This window comes from Ptychodera flava, chromosome 21 (genome assembly GCF_041260155.1).
Source record: "Ptychodera flava strain L36383 chromosome 21, AS_Pfla_20210202, whole genome shotgun sequence".
Taxonomy (NCBI): Eukaryota; Metazoa; Hemichordata; class Enteropneusta; family Ptychoderidae; genus Ptychodera; species Ptychodera flava.
Window position 1 is genome coordinate 27365151 of NC_091948.1, and position 17712 is coordinate 27382862.

General features: G+C 37.7%; 1 protein-coding gene across 14 annotated transcripts in view; it reads left to right on the forward strand.

Moving 5' to 3' along the window:
* The window catches only part of LOC139121890 (rho guanine nucleotide exchange factor 18-like), a 143551-nt gene that overhangs the window by 24992 nt on the left and 100847 nt on the right, over positions 1-17712 (forward strand). For 13 of the 14 annotated variants that reach the window (XM_070687168.1, XM_070687176.1, XM_070687178.1 and 10 more), the window contains one exon: positions 16937-16980. In XM_070687168.1, coding sequence (XP_070543269.1) covers positions 16937-16980 — 44 coding nt within the window. Of the gene's footprint in view, positions 1-5023; positions 5254-16936; positions 16981-17712 lie in introns of those variants that run through there. The other variant, XM_070687165.1, reaches the window with a different exon arrangement.

Sequence of the window (17712 nt, forward strand, 5' to 3'; positions counted from 1 at the left end):
TAGGGGTCGTTCGAGGACAGGTTTTGGGCGAGGAACGGCGTTTGCTCTCGAAATGGGTTCACAGGGAGTCCAAGGACAGGGAAAGGTGCAGAAACCTGTCCGCCAGTCCCCCACACCCGAGGGGGGCTGGTTTTTTTTTACCGCTTTTTAGCGGACTTGGCAGGATAGCATGGTGACGTTTTCTGGCGGAGTTGGACGTACTTGGCTGCCTGGCACTATACAGATTGCTGCCGAACTTGACCAACTCGGCAATGCTAATCTAGAAGGCTACCTCTTGCAAACGACTTGGCAGATATGCCGATGGTGCGAGACGAAAGTCACTTATTCAGTTGTGCGTGACTGAAAATGAGAACGTATTTTTGACGGGACGGCTCGACTTGTTCCTCCCATGGAACGGATATGAACGACTCGGAAATACCATTACAAACTGGTGTCCGACGTACTAAGCTGGGCTTCAGCTCTGCAAGTTCAAGCCAGGCAACGTCCTTCACTGCCTTGGCCGTGCCATTCAATGGACGTAGCTTTGGATTTTTTATTTATTCCACCGTCCGAAGTACTGGCTCTGGTTTGCAGGCAAACGTATCCTCTTGCCGATGCATTGGTAACTACGTACGCTGTTTGCGTACAGAGAATTCAAAAGGGCACATGAGGTCAATATGCTACATGTACGGGGATAACGTCTGCATTTAGCAGGGACTGCTTTTGTTATGCAAACCAGCTAGCAGTACAATATGGCTGCCAGCATGTGGACACGTCGATGGCTAGAACAATGGAAGCATATTGCGTTGCACCCGTGCATCGCAAAAGTGAACTGAAGACTTGGGGGTAGTGACTGGTTATCACTGGTTAGCTGCAGCCCAAGCCATGTCGGTACAAACCCGTACCTGACTGAGGACCACTCGATTAAGTCAGTAATGAACGGTAACACTTGTAAGCCAACTCCCAACTGAGCTGGCAAAACTACGTAAAGCTGTGTTTCAATGGCTCAGCCATGTCGTTAATACAACGGCAAAAACGTAGTTTTTGTGCTACACTGCCAAGTCGTTGGAGGTACGTATTCAATTGCCCCTACCCTGGGGAAACAGGACAGGTTTGACGGTGCTTCTGCACCCCTAGCACGACCCTCAGGGCCTCTGACTAACAGACGAGTGAGGTGATGTTTGTGCCTAGCGGACGTGCGTAATACTGAAGGAGTTTATTTCCGAAAAAATAAACATGAAACGGCAATAAAATGACGCACTCCCAGGGGCAAACAAAGCCGGTGACCTCAATTTTTTTCTGCAGCAACCCTTGAGCTCCTTCCCCTGTCTACGGGCATGTAGAAATTATCGAAGTCTAACACGTATAAGTACGGCTAAAACTACCCTGAAAATGGGCGATTTCTGCCAAAATGGCTGGCAGGATAACATGCAGGAGAGCCAATCTTTTGCAGGCACATATTATGGGGCGGTTTTCTACTGACTTGGGAGAATAACGGACAAGGGCGCTCGGCAGGAAAAGGGTTAATAGTGTCAAGGGAAGCTGTTGGCCATGTTTATTCCCAAAGTAACAGTTATTTGCCAACAGCGTTATACAACAATATGTCAAACAGCTGTTCACAAGTTATATATATATATACATACATAAATACATACATACACACACATATACATATAAACTGCAATCATGGTGCATAGTGACTTTTATTTGTATTTGAGTGTGATGGCAATGTAAAGGAGAATCTGTTCACTGTACTGGTTGTCTCCATGGGCACAAATAATTTGCCAGTCGTTATAGCAACAAGCCATTTTGAATGGATTAGAAATTTTATTGACATGTAGAAAATTTTTACAATCACAACATAAGAATTACAGTTGTTTCAATGGAAACATTTTATTTTGTCATGATACTGTGACAATGTTAGCAGACTATCAACTACAAAAATTGCAAATGGTGGCCGAGGAAAATTAGTTGTTATCTTTTGTCAAATACTTGTTGGTTTGTATGAGTTTTTTGTTCTCTGTAAAATACTCTGATTGGGAAAAACTAGTCAGTTACCAGCAATCATTAATAATATGTACATAGTGGAATGATGCAAGTCATATTTTTAAAAACCGTCCGCTATGTTGAGTCTGCAAGTGCAAGAATATGGTGTCCTTATACGAACAACCTTGCTGTTGGCATTTCTCAACTGTTTTTGCCAACAAATTTTAGAACATCCCAATTATCCTCATTTCAAAAGTTGGACCTCAGTATTAGGACAAATGAAATGAAAGGTTTTATTGTAAGGATGAGTAAAACCAGGATGGATTGGGAATTATCAGTGTTTTAGGCACCCATGTATATTTCAATGGGATAGCCCAGTCATATTACTGGGTTACCCACATAGTACATGTATGAACCGTATGTATATTCCCAAACCTTATCAAAGGCATTGATTATCATGGTTCATAAATTATTGAAGAGCCTCAGGGTAGAAAAAGTGGTTCTCTGATATTCCATCACGGCTGTTAACGTAGGTATCATGATATACAATGTATGAGTATCATACCCATCGGTATGAATGTATATGTATTACTTTTCCTTGTGTACACTGTTTTACATGTGGGTTTTTTTTAGGAGATTTGAAGGCCTGTGATAAGACTTCCACAATTGAGTCTTCTGACAGAGAAATCTTATCCAGTTTTGACAGTTATAAAGCAGGTTTGCATGGATGCTGCAAATATCGTAGCGGAGGGAAAGGTTTAGAAATCAACATCAGAAAGAAAAATGCAATGCAATTTTAAGCTGATGCAAGATGGAATGGCTGAATATTCCAGGCGAAGGATGAAATATGGGAGATAGAAGGCTGGTATTTGGCAGAAAAGCATCTCATCTCTGTCATCCCAGTTTAGTTATCCATTCCACATCCCTACTAATACATGTATACCTATTTCTATAACTTTGTAGAGGTAGCTCATGGGTTCAACTTGGTACCGACATTTTGAGGGGATGGTGAAATATATTGTAGCACAAACAGCAATGCAGCCATGGATATCACATGTAATAGTCATATGTCATCCAGCACAGATGAGTCTGTAATGGCTTATTGCAAGGGCATGACACCAAACAGATGTTCTGACAAGTACCACAAGCCCCTTTAATGTCCTGATTAATGGAAGACTATCCATAAAACCAGACCGTTACATTGTACTCTCCTGTACATCTGTGCTGTCATTGAGCCTCTGGTGTAGTCAAAAGTGAAAGTTTTTATCTAAATAAGTGGTTTTCCATGGAAATGGCGATGCTGTTGTTGTGATACGTGTATACATTGTTGCCATAGGGTGTTTATTAGAACCAGCCTGGTCGCATATTTTTTGCATCCAGTTGCTGATTGAATGATTTGGTTTAACTAGCCACATAGTTGTTACAGTTCTTAATGCCAAGCAATATTGATTCTATTGAGCAATGATCAAAGTTGCTGATCATGTAATGAATGATTTCCTCAATGAGGTTGGTCATCCACATGGTCTGTCATCTTTCAACCTCTCTGAAACTGCCAGTCAGAAAACTGTTCATAGTACGTGTAGGTACACATGCAGGTCCCTTGGGATGACCTCATTCAGATATGTTCCAATGATGATGCAGAGCAATGATTCAGACACAGCACATACTACATACATTTCATTTGTGTGATGGTAAGACCCTGCATCCTGACAATTACATCCAACAAAGCAAAGCAAACCCTACATCATTCCAGGGTCTTATCCTGTCTAGGTTGTGGTAAGAGAATGCACAGGTGAAAACACATGCTGGTAGTGTTATTCAGACTTCCTTATACTTCCCTTTTGTTTGTACAGTGGGCTTTCTTCTCTGAAAGGCAGTCTGATCTTTTACATTTCCATTGTTGGTAATGTTTCATATTGAATTGTTATTGTACAGGCTAATAGCATGACATTGTATGCCATGTTCAAACTGCTGGTAGTTAAGGAGAAAGTAGCTCCATTGTATTTCTGTCCCCAGACAGTCAGAATTCATCTTTCTTTATTTTTCACAACAAAGCAACAACAAAAGGTTCCTTTCATTGGCAGTTATATTCACCCCAGGACAATTGATCAGTACACAGAAGGAAAAATTCTTCCTTGTATTGTACATGTACTTTGGGTCTAGACATTTTCTTGTATGTTTCAACAGTTGGAATGTAAAGTTGTTTGTTTGTTGAGTAATCTCTCTACTTCTGTTTACATATTACTACTGTAGTTGCCAGATTTCATGATTCTCATAATTATGCCAGGAAAACATGTACATGTACCATATTAGTCATGTACCTTGTTAAGTCTTTCAAGTTTTTACAATTTTTGCATGTAGACATGACCTCCTGTAAGTAATAGTAGCTACCGTAGCTTTAGTAATGATATTATCATGGTTGTAGTTATAAGAAGAGGCAACTTAATTGAAAGACATTATATACTGAAGATAGGTCTCAAGCAGTGGACTGTATTTAATGTAGAGTAAAACTACCAAAAATGACATAGATGAATATAATATTCACAGAAACTCCATATACTTGTACTTGATAAGTAATGTAGGTGCAGCATTATGAAGTGATGTTTTAAATCAATCAACAGCTTTAGTGGTCAGGATTCGAGTGTCAGTGATTCTATAAAAAATACACAAACAGATGATTGATATGGTGAGTTTACATGTAGTTGGTGCAGATGTGCAACATGAGTGAGAAAGAGAAGCATGAATCAAGGTGAATATTTGCCTTTTATGATGCTTTCATACATGCCTGGTAGCAAACACAATGGTACACCCACAACTGGTTTCCTATTTGTTTCGTCAAGCATGCATTTTACCCTTTATACAGGTTGTAAAACAGGGTGAGCTGTGTCCAAGCAAAACTGAGTCACCTTGAATATCAATCACTCACACTGTAACGGACACTTGGCCTGTTACCTGTTTGTTGGGTGGCGTCAATGGTGACAATAGTCAAATACACCCACGAAGTACGCCCCCTTGTTTTTTTGTACTTCCCTGTACACTGTACCCCCATCCAGGACAGTCATTTAGTGACAGTGGATCTGACAATGAGGACGTGTAACTTAGCAGTGTGTAGAATTGTCCTGTTGATGTGTTATCAGCCTCTGTGAGCAAGGTTGATGTTGTGACCTGTGGATTAGAAATTGTGTGTATAGTCCTTGGTACATGAACTTTTCTATCAATTGTATCCTGATTGTTACATGAAGATGCGGGACTTCAAAAAGGTCTCTGTGTGTTTACAGCCTATTCCAGGTAACATTTGTGTCCATTATGAATATTCTCTTTTGTTGGCAAGTATTTATGGATTTCAAGATCTCACCTGTTTGTTCAAAACCAGAAAGTACACAAAATCAAAGAAATGCCTTGAGTCTCACTCATTGTGACTGGCTGCAGCTGGTCATTTTGCTACCCATGTGACCTGTGTTTTGAGAATGAAAAAGACACTGAATAGATTTCCAAGGTTGTCAGATGTTAGAATGCAAAATTTGGATCATCAAACAAGATCATGGATGTAAAATATTTTGAATATTAAACACTGGCTTTTAAAATAGATTGTCAAACTCTGATTACACTTTACAGAAGGTTTTCATAAGCTGTTTTGTTTTAAAGCTCTGGAAGGAAACCAGAATAATTGTCCTCATCTTTGTATGGATTGCCATCTTAGTATGGTAAAACAAAATGGCCATTCCCAGTTGGGTAAATATTTTGGTTTCATCAACAGTGACACCATAAATATCAAAAATCTCTTTATTTTAGTTTTGCTACAGTGTGTGTATGTAGTAGATTTTTCATAATGTCTGTCTTAATGTACAGTTTGCTTCAAATAATTGTTGTAGTTTGAATTTATCGATGCTGCTGCTTGAAAATCCAGATGCCTCTCCTTTGTGTCTTTTAATTAAGACAGCAGTTTCTAATACATGCTACTGATGAGAAAGAATAAATTGAAAAGTGGGTAGAGGCAACACCATTTGATCTTCTTTTGTCACGGAAAATCTGTCAAATGTAATTAAAATTGTTGGCAAAATGTACATTGTAATACTTTAGGGAAGAAGAGCCATGGTACATTCACCTTGTATGACCTTTGAACTCTCTGACCAATTGTACACCCTGCTGTGAATTTACTATGTTCTTACAGCTGGGTGAATACAAGACTACAAATCTGAACCCAGATATGGCAAAATCATAATTTGTAGTGTGTGTGCTTTCTCAGGTGGCATTTTTCTTCAAATTCTGTACATTTTCATAGTGAAAGAACTTTTTAGGTTAATGTCAATGTAAATGGGAACAGGGCAGCTTTGGTGTGTTGTATCTGCATCATACTTGAAAGTAGTGTAGGGTATTGTATTGTAAATATTGGATAGGCAGTTGAATATTAACTATTGTAACCTAAACGAAATCTTTCATCAGATTTGTAACTGTCAGATAAAAAGTGAAACTACATGTGGATTCAGTGTACAGTAATTCCTTTCAAGCTGAAGTTTACCAAGAATAGTTTGTCATGATTGCCATTGCAGTGTTTTTTTGTTAGTTTACTGAAAGAAAAGTGAAAGTTGGTCACATTTTGTTTCTTTTAGAGGTTTGAGGAAACACACTTAAAATTCCACCAGGGTGCAAAGTCCAGGTTCACACTTCTCAGTCACCTGATGTTCAGAATGTTTAAAATGCAAATCAATCAAACTTTATGCATGGTAGATGTCAGGCCTCCGCCTTTCACGTGTTGAAACTAGTCTCACATGTCTGTGATTCTTAATGACACAAAGGTGACCACACCACTTGACGTAGATACCGAGACTGATAGTGATGAGGCTCTCAAGCTAATTGGTTTTCTGATGTTTAAAAAAGCATTGAGGCGGACTTGCCATACCTGGGATCTTGACATGCAGAATTACAAACGGTCACCAATCCAACAGTATGATTATGCGACAGGTAAATTTTGTAAATGGCAGCAGAGAATTACAGCAAATGTTAAAATAGATTTGCACATAGCAGAGTTTGCTGATAATGTAATGTAAGAGTGAAAGAAGAGTGATTTTCATTACGTTTACAATCTCAATAACTTGATAGCATAGCACTCAACAGCCATAAATTGCCAATTGTTTACATCGACACATAAATTATCACACATACATATCCACATAAATTTTCTGATAGAGCCAATTGTAACCATGTTTGGAATTATGCGTTACTTTTTTGAGACAGTCTATGTTAGTCTATGTCTATGTCTATGTACACGGTTTTTCTCAGTCTGTCCACACTGGGCAAAAAAGTGTATCAGATCAGCAACAAGGAAGTTGTCATTTGAAAGCTCAGTGAACGGTCAAATCCTTCTGCAGAATAGTGAATATATCTTAACCATCCAAAAATTAAGGTAATTTTGATAACATGACCGTAGAGTTACAATACTGCAGAGGCAAATTTAAGGAAAATAGAAAAATGACAACATAAAAGGGAAAAAACAACCAGGAATGAAGCAGAAATTAGTTCAATCATGTATTTGTTACAGAAGTAGACTTTTTGTTAAACAAGTGTATTGAGTGACTGGATGACTTTTTGTTGGGTTCATGTTCCTTAACATCTGTAAACTGATTGTCTATTATGATCCATAGTGTATTACAATTTTTGTATCTGACACTTTGACAGCAAAAGAATAAACCTAATCAATAATGATCCAGTCTGCGGTTGCAGGAAGTATCATTGGTGTCTTTGTTGTCCAGCTTTGCGTTTTCTTTGTGTTGTTCCTATTTATTTGCTATCACATGCACATGATCGAAATTCTTAAACTAATCTGTCAATGTTTTTAAGGGAAAAAGTACAAAATTTTCAGTTTGTATGGTGATCACACACAAGTTTGTAGCAGCTCTGTGCTTTGTGACATTTTGAAAGTAATTTGTCATTTTATTTGCTCACGTGTTCACACACGTGAGCATATGGTTTAGCCATGTCTGTGTGTGTGTGTGTGTGTCTGTGTGTCTGTATCCCCATTATCTCAAAAACGGCTGAACTTATTTCAGTCAAATTTGGTAGACATCTTCAGAATTCAAATGGCTAGAACTGAAAAGGTTTTGGTGGGCGTGGCTTGCATATTAATGAAGTTATCACAGTTTTAATTTTTGTGATACATGGTAGTCTATGGGAAGCATGATGACCATGGTTTCTGGACATCTCGACCCCTAACCAACTCGACCCCAGTCAACTCGACCCGCTACCAACCTAATCCTGGTTAGACCTAATATAGCCTTGCTCCTTCATGCCAAATATCAAAGTCACAGGTATTGCCAATTTTGAGAAGAAGATTTTTAAAGTATTATTTTTCTGATTTTTCTATGACCTTTGACCTCCCCTATACCTATGCAGCTAAGCTATGGCAATGGCTTATTCTGGCCTATGTTAAAGTCCAAGACAGCCAGCATCTATTGGACAATGGCCAGTAGGGGACCAAATTGCTCTCCACAATTTTGGGGATTCCACTTGACCTTTGACCTTAGCATCTTCCTGCAACTCATTCATTATGTGCATTTCTAATTCTGAGCTAGCCAATAGAGCTGGAGGTCTGATTTTTTGCTCACGTGTGAACACGTGAGCATATGTCGCAGCGATGTCTGTCTGTCTGTCTGTCTGTCTGTCTGTCTGTCTGTCTGTCTGTCTGTCTGTCTGTCTGTCTGTTGGTCCATTTTCTCAAAAACGGCTGAACGTATTTCAGTCAAATTTGGTAGACATCTTCAGAATTCAAATGGCTAGAACTGAAAAGGTTTTGGTGGGCGTGGCTTGGATATTAATGAAGTTATGAAAGTTTTAATTTTTCTGTTACGCCGCGTATGACAAGTGAAAACAATCGACTGTTTGAGGGCGCTGTGAAATGTGCTTGTCCAGGTTGGCTACAGCTGGATAGCTCTGGTTTCAACCACGGTCCAACTCACTATTCAAGATAAAATATCGTTTAGCAAATTAGCCTTATCCTTGGTAATTGATTGTTTCCCTCGCTGCTCGATCGCCAGAAATGAGTACATACGTTCTCTACCTAGCCTCATGGCATGGAAGTGCTGATGAATAATAACTTTGGGTCAAAGGTATTGAAGTGTCCAATCAGGTTCGTGCACAGAGTCCAAGGCCATGACCTACTTCATGTACTTCTGCACTATTTTGATTTTGCTTCGCCAAGAAACGTGTTCGTCATTGTCCATAGAAGTATGTTTGCTCTCCTTTGAGGTTGTTTGTGAAACAAATTCCGGGATAGGCCTTGGAATGCATGCGATCGGCATCGCGGCAGTGCATGTAGCTAGCCCTACGAGTATGACGAGAGTGTCCGGCTTTGGCTACGCCGCCTCCCACCTCCGGTAGGCGGCGTAGCCAAAGCCGGACACTGTCGCCATACTCGTAGGGCTATGCATGTAGCGTACCATGCTTGTGTAACTGCCGAGCTCAACGTGCATTCACGGTTGATACTCGTGTACAATCATGATGTGTTCAATTCTGATGAAGATTCATAAGTCTTACTTTTGCAATCTTTTTTCCGTACGATAATCCCGACAATACGTGTTACTGTTAGACGAGGTGGCCATTTTATGATAAGTTTCAATACTGCACAGCTACATAGCGTCACTATCGTGTGATCGAGGTACAGCGTTGTTGAACGGGATACAGAAACTCTGCAGAGGGAGAAACGATCGTTGACATGAACAGTCAATGTATTTCAGCACGTAGTCCGCAGATAGCGGATCGAGAAAATAAACGTGTCCCAGTAAATAACGGAATATTTATGTACATTAACTCGATATTAATCAAATTTCCAGCTCATCGCAAAAAAGTGTATTGCAAAGATTAATTTGTCACTGACAAATACTGCACTGTATGGAAAAAACAGTCTGTAGAATAGTTCAACTTCAAGTGGTATTACCCGAGACAAACACTTGTGTTGTCAATTTTGATTTCATTTCATAAACTTCATACTTCATTGAGTATCGTGTATTTCAGCCTTTGTGAAGCCATTTTATTGATATTTTCAATTTTTGTCTTGGCTTTGTTGTGGAACATGTTGAATCGTCTCCGTGGACATGTAGGCAAAAGTGTGACGGGGTTGAAGTGACTTTGGTACCTGGGGCCGACCAAAACCAGTGTGAATTACTGGGGTCAAAGCGGACAGCGGCCGGGATGACGTGTTCCCCAAGCGAGCTACCTTCAGAAGTCTGTTTCATCGCAAAAAACGTCAACTTTTAAAACCCGCCATTTATTTACTGATGTTATTCTCAGCATCACAAACATATACGCCTCTGCTATGTATCACAGCAAATAGTTATATTTGAGCGCCCCGTAAATGGGATCCTCGTTTTTTTGCGAACCCGGAAGTGTGTCTTGCTCAATGCATTTCCTACCCATAGCGAGGGAAACTGCCCGCGTTCCCATGCTCCCATGCACCCTTTTTCAATGCCAGTGCAACGCCATCTGTGCAAAATTTGTGGTGGTATGCTCCCGTGTGGATGGAAAACCTCTCTTATTCTAACAATGACGTAGTTGACTTTGGACTTCGATTTCGTAAATGTGATGTCCATGCAGTGAGTTTGGGTTGGCGCGCTTATAATGCAATCTTCGCCCGCCTGCGGTCCGATATCCCGCATTTATTAGCGATATTTATCTGTTTTGACTTGACCAAAGTTGGCAAAACTTGCTATGTACATTAAAGATACTATGATACAAGATTATTGAAAGTCATTTAACATTTTTTCAGCCAATTCCCAATATGCATATTTAATGAACCTTCCAAATTAGGGATATATACTGGCATTTACTTGATAAAATTGGCGAAACATGCTGTGTACATTGATCATTATACCAGGTTATAACAGTATTGAAAGTCATTTTGCATTTTCATGTCAGCTAATTCATAATTTGCATAAATAGCTAACAAGCTTTCACGGTTTGGCATATAGAGCTTGAAGGACTTGACCAAAGGTAATTACACATGCTATATTGTGATACAATGACAGTACTCAAAGAAATTAATTATTTTTATTTCAGCTAATTACATATTTGAATACTTAATGACCTTTAGAATTGATCTGTGGTGAAATTCATTGTGTTGATCATAACACTTTAAATGCAGCAAAGCATGTAGCAAAGGTTCAAACTTGCACATAAATGCAATATATAATGAAACACGTGAGCATTTTCAGTTCATATCTGGTTTGTATATAGGGATAACTTAGCAATACCATTTTTTGACAAAATGTCATGTGACCCTGATGACCTTTGACCTCAAATATACATATATGGCCATAACTAAGTAACCACAAGTGCTACACCCTTCATATTTGGTATGATGGGAGACCTTATGACATCACATCCTGTACCTCATTAATTATGCACATATCTAATTCTGAGCCAGCCAATAGAGCTAGAGGTCTGATTTTTGGTATATAGGGATAACTTAGCAATACCATTTTTTTGACAAAATGTCATGTGACCCCGATGACCTTTGACCTCAAATATACATATATGGCCATAACTAAGTAACCACAAGTGCTACACCCTTCATATTTGGTATGATGGGAGACCTTATGACATCACATCCTGTACCTTATTAATTATGCACATATCTAATTCTGAGCCAGCCAATAGAGCTAGAGGTCTGATTTTTGGTATATAGGGATAACTTAGCAATACCATTTTTTTTGACAAAATGTCATGTGACCCCGATGACCTTTGACCTCAAATATACATATATGGCCATAACTAAGTAACCACAAGTGCTACACCCTTCATATTTGGTATGATGGGAGACCTTATGACATCACATCCTGTACCTTATTAATTATGCACATATCTAATTCTGAGCCAGCCAATAGAGCTAGAGGTCTGATTTTTGGTATATAGGTATAACTTAGCAATACAATTTTTTTGACAAAATGTCATGTGACCTTGATGACCTTTGATCTCAAATATACATATTTGTCCATAACTCAGTAACCACAAGTGCTACCACCCTTCATATATGGTATGATGGGACAGCTTATGACGCCACATATTGTACCTCATTAATTATGCACATATCTAATTTTGAACGAGCCAATAGAGCTAGAGGTCTGATTTTTGGTATATAGGGATAACTTAGCAATACAATTTTTTTGACAAAATGTCATGTGACCCCGATGACCTTTGACCTCAAATATACATATATGGCCATAACTAAGTAAACCCAAGTGCTACACCCTTCATATTTGGTATGATGGGAGACCTTATGACATCACATCCTGTACCTAATTAATTATGTGCATATCTAATTCTGAGCCAGCCAATAGAGCTAGAGGTCTGATTTTTGGTATATAGGGATAACTTAGCAATACAATTTAACTTGATTTTAGTCATTGAAACTTGCTATATACATCAAAGATACTGTGATATAACATTATTGAAAGTCAAAAGACATTTTTACTTCAGCCAATTCCTTATTTGCATATTAAATGAATTTTCTTACTTAGGGATATTCATCTGAATTGACTTGATCAAAATTGATGTTACTTGCTATGTACATTTCAGACACTGTAATACAATATTATTGAAAGTCATTAAGCATTTTCTCTTCAGCCAATTCCTAATTTGCATGTTTAATGAACTTTCCTAATTAGAGATATATATCTGAATTGACTTGACCAAAGTTGACAAAACTTGCTACATATATTGCAGATACCATGATACAACATTATTGACAATCATTAAGCATTTTTACTTAAGTCAATTCCTAATTCACATATTTAATGAACTTTGCTTATTAGGGATATATACTGGGATTTACTTGATCAAAGTTGGCAAAACATGACAACATTGATGATTATACCTGGTTAAAACAATATCGAAAGTCATTTCACATTTTCATGTCAGCTAATTTACAATTTGCATATCTAATGAGCTCTCACAGCTCAGCATATATGGCTTGAAGGACTTGGCCAACGGTAATTACACTTGCTATATAAAATGGTGATACAATGACAGCAGTCAAAGAACTTTAATATTTTTATTTCAGCTAATTACATATTTGTATACTTCATGACCTTTGAGAATTATTCGGCGGTGATTATTGTTCATTATGTTGATCATAATACTTTCAATGAAGTTGCAAACATGTGGCAAAGGTTCAAATTTACACATAACTGTATGAAACACGTGAGCATTTTCAGTTCATATCTGGTTGGTACATTTACTAGTACTCTGTGCATGAAGAGAAAACTGCCTTATCCAATCATGGCTGTTTCACTGAGTCTTTTTTAGTGTATCATATTTTTTATTGCACCAGCTTTTTATTTCTCTTATTTATGGCCTCATTTTGAATAATGCAACACAGTAAATTCCATATCCTTGGTTGATATAAGCCTTATTATTGGTTACATCAGATGCTATAAAATGCAGCAAGTGAACCATGTTCAAACTGATTACATACAGACATTGGATTCATGCTGACTCCCATTATCTACAATGATTACAAAATAGCCCTGTGCCTTCAAGGCCTCAAAAATCCCATTTTTGTTGATGGAAAATGGGGAGTGAGGTAGAAGGTCAATGAGATGTAAGGGTTAAAGGTCAATATAAAGCCTGAGTAGAATTATTTTGACCTTCAAAGATGTATTCTGGGATCTTAATTCTTATATGTGCTGTCTGTACTTTTTCTTGCAAGGATAGCTTGGAAGGAGTCGTCATACAATTTTAACTTGAGCTGCTATTTATCATGCTTAAAATTTATCCAAAAAAAAAAAATTTATCCACTTTGGAGGAAGTGTAACTATAGATGATACATTTCTGTATAGATATTTGTGCAAATGTACAGATATTATACACATGTCTAAATAGTTTCACAGGTAAGAAAATATTGCAAGAACCTTGAATAATTTTCAGGTATGCAAAGATAGTTTACTTCTAATTGCACATCATGAAAAGAGAGAATTTGACCCTTCTTTTGTCTTGTAATTACAACTCTGAAATTACAACTCAGTCTCCTCTTTCAACATACATTTACTTTAATTACAACGAGGCTAGACATCTCAACTTGCATCACAAGAATGACTGGGAACATTCATTGCTTCTCACAAGATATTTTAAACTGAGTGATGACGTGAAATATGAAAATCAAGAAATGATAGGTACTATGCTTGTTTTTGATTCAGTAAAAGGAACAGACTCTCAGAGTACCTGTATATACTCTCAGTCGAACTGGATAATATAAGCAAAGTTTTGTGTGATTATATCTCATACAAGACAAATGAAATATGAGTAATCAAAAGTATTTGAAGTCACTTGTTAAATAAAGTTGGCATAACTTTTATTGAGTGAATTGACTAATTCTCCTGTGACATTCAAAATAATACTGCAATTCTGAATAGTCAATTCTGTTAATTATGATATGATGCAACAGAATTTTGGCATCAATTTGATTTTTAGGCATTTTTTGTAGGTTAGAATAAATAGCAATGCATCAAACTCTGAATACAAGAATGCTTAGGAAGAGGAGGTGACAGTCATACAAGATTCACCCATGTTAGTAAACTACTGGGTACTGTACAATATGTATAGGAATCCCAAATACGGTACTTGTAAAGGTGTTCAGATTACAGTGAAGAATTATATCTGAACTGGGTGATTATAATCGATAAGCAGGCAACAGTAAAGGAAACCCTTGCACATTTTGCATCAGAATTGTGTAATCCTGAGGCCCATTATAGATAGATTTTCATCGGGAATCCAGGGATAAAACTTGCTATTCACAAGAGGTTAAACAGAATTTGACCCTCACAGTAACCTGCAACGTCACTTTTCTCGGTTATCATGTTCTATTTCACCTGGGGAAAATGTACATTGAAAAGATGTAAGATATAAAATTCCTTTGATATCAATTCCAATACATTGCTATATCAAAGGCATTTAACAGTGCACTGAGTGGCAAGACTGGAAATTTAGGGCGCTCAGAATTAATACCCACAAGCTACACTTACAGTAGGATTGTCACTATACATGATTGGTTGTTAGCCTTCATAAAGCAGAGATTTAGAAATTTAGATTCATCTTGATCTGCTGCCTGTGTAACCACACAGTAAACCCTGGTCCAGCCTCTGTCTGTGTTGCCACTTATACTGAAAATATTCTTCGTATTGCTAAGTGCATTCTTGAACACCCAACTACATGTGCTCTAAAAGACAATCCCAGGATATCACCAATCCAAACTCAAAATAAAAAAGACAACATCAAGTATTACAATTTGGTATTTTTAAAAACAGAATCCGATGATACAACTGTTATGCACTGTCTACTTACGGGTGATATAGGAAATCACATTAAAATTATGGGAGGTTGTGTGAACTGCATTGCTTACTTATATATAAGAAAGAAGAGTTTTTTAACCGGTATTGAAATTCATTTCTTAGATAGCTGCAATCTGTACCACTAAGTCAGTATGATGGTTTGCACCTAAAATGTCGTTTCTAAATGATGTTTGAAAGCAATGACTGAAGGCACTAAAATCAGCTTCATTCATAGGCTGTCAGTGTCAGGCTTCAGTATGTCAGGGTCTGTAAAAGCTTCATGAATCGTTTCCAGTAAATGGTTTGTGAATAACCCTAAACTATCCAGCATTCTGATGAAAAGCCTTCTGTTTAGGAAAACTTTATCATGGAATGGTTTAACTTTATTGGCAAGTTTAGTGACAGAGCAATGAAAGAGCTGTATCTTTAAAGCTTCCTTCCATTGTCAAATTGTTAGAAATATCAGAACACAGTCTTCAGTCAGTTCTGAATAGATTGATGTATTGAGGAGTTGGGGTGATATAGCAGTCATTATATTGCCGGTTTTATACCTTTTCAGGCAGCTTTATTATGGTTTGTCGGACAGAAGCTGAAAAACAGACCACTCGTCAGGAGAAATACTGCATTCAAGCAAAGTTCAAAACTGGGAAAAATTATGACAGGTCATAAATTCTGTTTTGATTGAAATAACTTCTGGCAGTTGGAAAAGTAATATGGGCCTCAGGTTAATAGAATTTTCTGAATATGTCAGTCATGTTAAGTTTTTGAGCCGTAAAAACAGTGAATATTAGCTCTGTCCAAAAAGTATTACAATATTTCAATTCCCTCGGGCCATTTTACTGAACAAATTAAAACAAAATATTTGCATAGTATATCAAGTGTAAACAAAGATTTATGGGAAATTCCATTATTTGTGTCATTTTTCAGTATCATCACAGCTGAAATTTTTTCAGAAATATTTCCATGTATATGGTCTTCAGCAAATCATGGATAGCTCCGTATAGTCGCTGATTAAATTTGCTGCAAAATGTAATATTTTGAAATTTGATCATCTAGTTATTTCTGTACCAGTGTGTGTACTGGCTAGGCTATGCTTAGTTTTGTATGCAAGAAAGCACTTCACGTTGCTAGCTGCCTGAAAAATGAATTTGCGGTAACTTTGAAGTTTTACAAGGGAGACTAGGGGGATTATGACTTCATGAAACGTTGCCTGTGGCGAAACATTTGGTGCAGCTCTCTCTTTTTGATTGCCTTTTTTTGTCATTCTGACATCTGTGAAAGCCACGATGTGAAAACGGAGGTTGACACAAAAGAGTTTACCTGAAAATACCATACTTTGGTAATGTTGGCTTCCCGAATGCCTGATCTTCATGAAACTCGTCAGTCCAAGACCAAGCTGGTTGTTTTGTGGCCGCAGGTTCACAGAGCTTAAAGATAATTGGGTAGATTTTTGATGAGAAGAATCATCAGATACTACCAATGCTCAAAATAGCATGTGGCACGTCGTATGATGTCTGCAATGAGAATGAGTTTATTGCTTAACTTTGTCCACTACAACACAAAGTGTTGCAAAAATTGCTCAATGTGATATTGAAACATAATTCACATGACATTTACCTAACTCTGTTTCTGTTCTATTTTTTTCTTTCCCACAGAAACCTGTCGTATGGCATTTTCACCCCAGAGTTCACCAATTTATGTAAGTAAATAAACATATTTGTTTTCAAAAAAATTTATGGTAAGGTAGTAGACATTTATACACGTTACTTTGGCATGTCTGGTTTTCAAGTGTTTGTGTGCTGGCCTTTACTCAAGTACTTTGTTTGATATAAGGTCGTTGAACAACATAGACATGTGTTTGAAAGTAGAAATTCAAATGAAGGCACAGCTTTCTTCATGTTGTTCCTCCTCAGATTGCTATTCTCAACACCCCCCCCCCCCTCAATGATGATGCAATTGTGAAAATCACATTGGCACAGTCCGTCTCAATGCAAATTTTCACAAAACTGTTATGCAGTGTTACTGTCTCAGGGCTACGTTTTCTTTGATTGGCTATCATTACCAGCCTATCAAAAGGTGTTGATCTTGCCAGCTGATCTGCATTTGTTACACTGTTGAGGTTCAAATTGACATGACATATTGAAAGTAAAAAAAAAACGCTGATAGATTTGTTTAGAAAATTGTGTTCTAAATACCGATCGCATTCGTATCCATGCTCAAACCACCTTGTAGCCATGAAAAGGCTGTTTTTATCATACACGGTTATAGCAACACTGGCTTGCCATCCATTCCGTATTTTATATTCGGTTTCCTTTACTTATCATTTCTAGTTTTAATACATTATTTGTAATGAAAAAATTGCATGTTAGAAATCTACCACTACTTGTCTCCAGGATACATCGTTACACATTGTACATCACTTAATTGCAAT